At 45.5% G+C, this 5,790-nt stretch overlaps 1 protein-coding gene across 5 annotated transcripts in view; it reads right to left on the bottom strand.

Annotated features, from left to right (window-relative positions):
- Positions 1–1,739: 1,739 nt before the first annotated feature.
- EIF2B3 (eukaryotic translation initiation factor 2B subunit gamma) overlaps positions 1,740–5,790 on the bottom strand; it is a 104,643-nt gene continuing 100,592 nt past the window's right edge. For 4 of the 5 annotated variants that reach the window (XM_010946083.3, XM_010946081.3, XM_010946084.3 and 1 more), the window contains one exon: positions 1,740–1,959. In XM_010946083.3, the coding sequence (XP_010944385.1) occupies positions 1,907–1,959 (53 nt within the window). In that variant the 3' untranslated portion in view covers positions 1,740–1,906. The remainder of the gene's footprint in view (positions 1,960–5,790) is intronic. The other variant, XR_006721700.2, reaches the window with a different exon arrangement.

Genomic DNA, 5,790 nt, shown 5'->3' with positions numbered 1-5,790 from the left:
TCTCTTCCCCCACCTCACCGTCCCTCCAAACCCATCCACCTCCACTCCCTTTCTGTGGTCAAGGAGCAGTCTTCTGGCCTCTTGGGCCACCCAGAACCCAAGAGTCAGAAAGCTCTGAGAGAGGGGAATAAAATCTAGAAATAGGAAGGGCTTTTAAAAGTCACCAAGTCCAACTTTCCCATTTTGCAGATGTGGAAGCTTAGGGACAAAGGACAGACTGGATTGGCCAAAGCCAAACATAACAGAAGGTAGGTCTTCTTCCATCCAGGCCAAAACTGTCTCCAGCATCATCTGAGCCCCACAAATTTAATTTCAGTTCCAAAAGAGATCATCTTGGAGGAGGGTATAGCTCATAGTGGTAGAGTGCATGCTTAGCATGAACAAGGTCGCGGGTTCAATCCCCTGTACCTCCTCTTAAAAAAGTAAATAAATTAACATAATTACCAAAAGAGATCATCTTGGGCACCACTACACCCCTTTACTCCCACCTCCCCTGTGGTCCTGTTGATTTCAGCCATTCTGTGGGCCATTTCAGCTCCTGTCTGATTAGTGCAAACTTTCAGTAATCTTGTCCTGACCAGGGGGAGGAGTGTGGAACTCTAGAGCAACCAAGAAGGCTGGTGGAGGTGGAGATCCCCCAGGGTAGGAATGCTCATCTAGTCTCTCACAAGTTCAATGAGAGCAACTAAGATTCAGGAAAGATCACTCAAATGAACTTGAGAGACTTCAGATTTTTGAAGCAATGTAGAAACCAGTATTTCAAATCACTCTTTATAATTACTGCCACCCACAGTGAGCACATCAAGAGAAACCTTTACTTTGATAATTCTAGGGGGTGAAATCTCACCCCAGGAACCACTTTCATCTTCCACCAAACACCTGCAGGCTGTAAAAGCAGAGTAGGGAGAGGCAAGAGCAGAGTGTACATGTGTTTGAGAGTGGGGGTGGCAAAGGGAAGGTAGACAGGGCTCCAGAAGAGCTCTGAGTATTGAAATCTCATTTCTCAATTATCTGATGCAGGAGAGTCTGCATAGTCAGGATAGAAAGGAGTGCAGCTAGAGAAGAGTCAGAAAGAATTTCAAATGACGATGTAGTTGGTTCCTGGCTCTTCCATACCAGGTTGGGCAGACCTCACTAAGGGAAGGTGAGAAGGAGTCTGGCTTCTCTCAAACCATGGCTTCCTTTTATTGTTCTTGCCTCCTCTAGAACCTTGGGGATAGGCTTGTTGGCTGGGCAGGGGCTGCCTCCTGCTTGCTTTAAGGGTCTCTAAGTGACAACAGTTGAGCTAGAGAAATTGGTCAGAGACTGGAAGGGTGGGAAGTGAATGGCAGGGGTTAGAGGGTGAGGCTGGGCGTGGGGTGGTGGTAGCGGCCAGGAATCTGTGCGGCAGGTATGGGGGCAGAGTAGTAAGTCTTCGGCTGAAGCTCAGAGGCCAGGCTGTCCAAATTGGCAGCTGTAGATAGGGAGCATCACATGCAGAGGCAGCAATGCCAGCAGCTAGGCCTATAGGTCTAAAAGCCTGATTAGGGTCAGGGACTGAAGTATGCCCAGGTCCTTTCAGGCGGGAGATGCTTTTACGGCCTAGGCTAGGCCAGCCAGTCAGAAAGGAGCCCTCCTAGAAGCTTTACCATTTGATGGCTGCAGCCTGATAACCTAGTGCACAAGAGCTAGGCCATTGTGTACTATCCTGTTCTATACGCTGGCTCTAGATGGTCTTTACAACATGAACACACACTGTGTATCCCTGGAGCCCACCTGATGTGGAGCTTGGGACTACTCCCCAAGTCTCCAGCATGCCTTTGTGAGCCCTTCTTTTATTGGAAAATAAATACAGAGTCAAACAGGTGGGCCAGTCAACATCTGTAGTTCTGAGGGCCAAGAGGATGGAATCTGACTTGGTCAGAACTCATATCTCCATAAGCTGGTCATTCCCCACGATCACCTCATTCACTCGTTTGGCTACAAAAGAAAAAAGAGAAGGTTGTTTGAGAATTGGCAGCAAAAGATGTCATTTCAAACCCAATTACTTCTGATTCTGTGTTCATAAACATTTAGTCCTCTCTGATGTGGCTCTGTGCTCTTGAGAAGCTCTTGGGAATACAACTTGCCAAAAGGACTATGGGACCCAACATCTTCCCACACAGGAGGAGGGACTGATTCTCTACATACCTGGCTTTCAGGAGATGTCACGTAGGAAGGGAACTGGAACTGATTCTTAAAGGATGAATAGGGTTTTTTCAGACAGTAAATCAAAGGGAAGGCATTCCAGGCTGTCAGAACACCATGAGCAAAGACATAAAGATGTAAGAAAGGGGAATGTGAAAAACTGTTGTGTAACCAGAGGATAGGGAATGGGGGAAAAGAGTGAGAAGAAACAAGACTAAACAGTTGAATGGAGATATCTGAAGGAGAAAGGGAGATGTCATATGTAAATAATACCACATAATTTATAGGGATGTTGTGAGGTTTCAATGAGGTAAAGAATCATTGAGTGCTTGATAAATAGTGGCCATTATTATTTTTATAAAATCCAAACCAACGAGGCCCTCCATGACCTGACCCTTCTCTACCTCTCCAGCTTCATCTTCCATCATTCTCCATTAATACCTATAAGCCATACTATTTTATAGCTCTAGACCTTAGTACATGCTGTTCCCTCTGCCTAGAATGCTTTTCTTCCCCATCTCCCTAAATGCCCCAATCAAGCAGCTCCACTATATATGATGCCTTCCATTCCAAACTGTTCACTTCCTGCTTTGTGAAAATACTCTACTTAACATGTATCTCTGTCTCTACATCATTGTATCATTCTCTTCCACTTCACTGTAAGAATCTCGAGGGCAGAGGCAGTGGATTTATGATCATACCCTAGTGTCTAGCACACCTACTGGCACATGAGAGATTTCAGACGTTTGGGGTAATAACAAGCATAGAGTATGGTTATGTAAATGGAGAGCCGAAGTCACAAGGAAGTGAAGACTGGTAGAGTGAAGAGGTTCAAGGAATTGTGAAGCAGAGGGGTTGGCAAGTTTACTGATGAACACGTTTAAGTTGTCCAAGATGTCTGGAAAAAGAGAAGGAGGAAAGAGGAAGACTGTGAACCCTCAATATATTTAGGGGAGTGCCCTGGAAGCTGACCAGTAATGGGGAGAAAGATAAGAAGAGGGTTAGCTTTTAAGGAATAAGAGCTACAGAAAGGAGGCAGTGAACCAATGGTCTGGAAGGGGTAGGAGCAACCAGAGGCATGCTGCCTACTTCTTACAGGGGCTAGGAGAGTTTTCAGTCTTCTGTTGGCTCAGACAGAAAAGACTGACCAGCTGGCTAAAAATGGATTCTCTCTCTGTTATCTTGGCCTCTAAAGGTTCAACAGCTTTCTTGCCACATTTGGGGGCTTGGGTGTGACCCTGACAGATGTGGCAGAACCTCTGACTTTCCTGAGGCTCTGCTTCAGCCTCAGAAGGGTCTGATGCAGCAAAATGAAGATCCTTGATGACAGGGCCAAGCCTGATAGTATGAGATACTTTGGTCTCTTCATACTGTGCATAGGCTAGAGCCTACTTCTTCTCTGTCAGTAGAAAGGGGGTTTCTGACGGAAGCTTTGGAGACCTTTAGATTTCAGACATGTTTTCTGTTCCACCCATCTTTTCAGCTTTGTTTCTTGCTATATCTCCCTTGTATACTATATTCTAGATTTTCCAAATGATGCATATAGTTCCCAGCACTTGCTTTTTGCCTTCAAGTGCTTGCTTACATGGTTCCCCTTTGCTTGAGACGTTCTTCCCTCCTGTATATTTGGTAAACTTTAATTCCCTTCATTTCTTCCTTCGAGATGGTGTTTCTGGTCCTTATGCCAACTGACCAATTTCTCTTTTATGTCCTTAATTAACCCCAACAGTCTTCTACCCTCGTATCTGTGAAACTTTACAGTACTCATCTGTGCATCTATAATAGACTATGAGTAGCTGGACAGCAAGAGGCAAGTCTTACTCATTTTTATACCCCCAGCTTACCGGAGCCTAGAATATAGTAGGCGATAATTGTTTGTTGAAGGTGTGTGTGTTTGGGGGCTTATGTGAGGGTACAGATATAGGAAAAGGAGCAAATATAGAAGGCCTCTGATCCTCTTATCAAAGAGAATATAATAATTGACACATCTGGTGCATTACAGCAGGAGTGCTTGGGGATCCAGAGTACCTTCAGGCCTATTTCTCTAAAGTTCTCTAGGAGGAAGAAAAACCTAGGTCTAGGCCTTTCACAAAGTTTGTTGCTATGGCACTATATTTGACAGAGGCAATCTCTTGCAAGAATAAAAGGTGACAATGCAGGAAAGGAGAGCTCTGAGCCATAAAGATTTGAATCCTAATTTGACTTTGAGCAAATTGCTTCATGTCTTTGGGCATGAGATGTTTCATGGGATTCAATAGAATAATTGATGTAAAGAGCCTTGATAAGTATTAAACAGAAGTTACAGAATGGTGCTGGGTCTGGCCTGCGGACTCCTGCTCTAGGAGGTGCCCCTCTTTATACTTTACAGCCACCTGCTCCCTTTAGTGAGAAGAACGGGAGGGAGGCCCAGACAGTGTTCAGGCTGCTAAATTCCCAGGGCTGGGGCTGGTCCTGGAGTGTGACTGTCAATCGGGCCCCACCTTGGAGGTAAGACGGACCAGAAAAGAACAAAGGAAATGCTTCCCTGGCTAGCTTCCCAGGGCACGTCCAAAAGCTCATCTTTGCCATGAGTGGGCCTCAGCTTGTATCTAGACTCTGATGTTTGCTCTTTTTTCATCCAGTCTCTTCCTAGTTTCTAGGGAAACTGGGATGTTTTGAAGACAGTTCCAGTTTCATTTAATACTCTTCTTGGTCTTCAGTGCTTCAGACCAGTGGGGCAAATGAGGTGTCCTTTTTCTGCTCTGCTAGGCTCCAAATAAAATACCTGCACCTTCTCTGGCTTGCCCTCCTTACTCTCCCCTCTGCCCCTGGTCTGCTGTTGGCCTGGGGGTGGGAGAAGACTTGCTCACCATGATTTAGGGGAGAAAGATTATATCTGGCATTTTGGGGGAAGATGAATTTTCATGGAGATTCAGTAAAGTGGAAGAAACCTGAAGAGTAAGAACAAGCAGTACTAGTTCTGCTTGGCAGGGTTGGAAGCAGACTCCAACAAACACACTGGAAAATTTCTGCCACTGGAATCAGGTCGGGAAAGATCCTAAGGGGAAGAGTACAAGGGAGGAAAGTAAGTTGGAGGAAAAACCAGTGAGATAGAAGGGAGTGACAAGTCACACATGATAAGCTGCACTTTCGGGAAGCAAGGAAGGATTCCTGCTAGCCAAGACTTGACCTATGTACCCACTAGGTCTACTTTCACGGCCAAAGACTGATCACTGTGGTCACAGGGGAGAGATCCAAGTTCTCTCAGTGACAGTAAAAAGAGACTCAGATGAAAAGTCCAATTAGTCTCCCAGGTTTTGACTTTGTTGGCTATGGCTTTTTGGCTGGCTTGAGCAGGAGGTCAAACTTGGCTGCCAGGATTTTTTCCAGAGATAATCTCATTAACTGAGCATGATGGGTGGGGCGAGTAAAGCCAGAACCTTTAGAAAATGCCTTGTTCTCCCAGTAGTGCTAGTAAAGGGCAGAGGGGTCAACACTAGTTCCATTTTTGGTGTAGAAGACTGTTATGGATGTGGTGACTATGTGGCATGCAAATGACTGGAATTTGGAGAGGAGACAGCATTACTTCTGAGGATGAATGTTTTTTCCTGAAATCCTTCCATGGGAGGGACACTGACTGGGGAT

The sequence above is a fragment of the Camelus bactrianus genome, chromosome 13 (genome assembly GCF_048773025.1).
Source record: "Camelus bactrianus isolate YW-2024 breed Bactrian camel chromosome 13, ASM4877302v1, whole genome shotgun sequence".
Classification (NCBI taxonomy): Eukaryota; Metazoa; Chordata; class Mammalia; order Artiodactyla; family Camelidae; genus Camelus; species Camelus bactrianus.
Note: the sequence above shows the minus strand (reverse complement) of the source record. Positions and strands in the feature narration are given on the sequence as shown.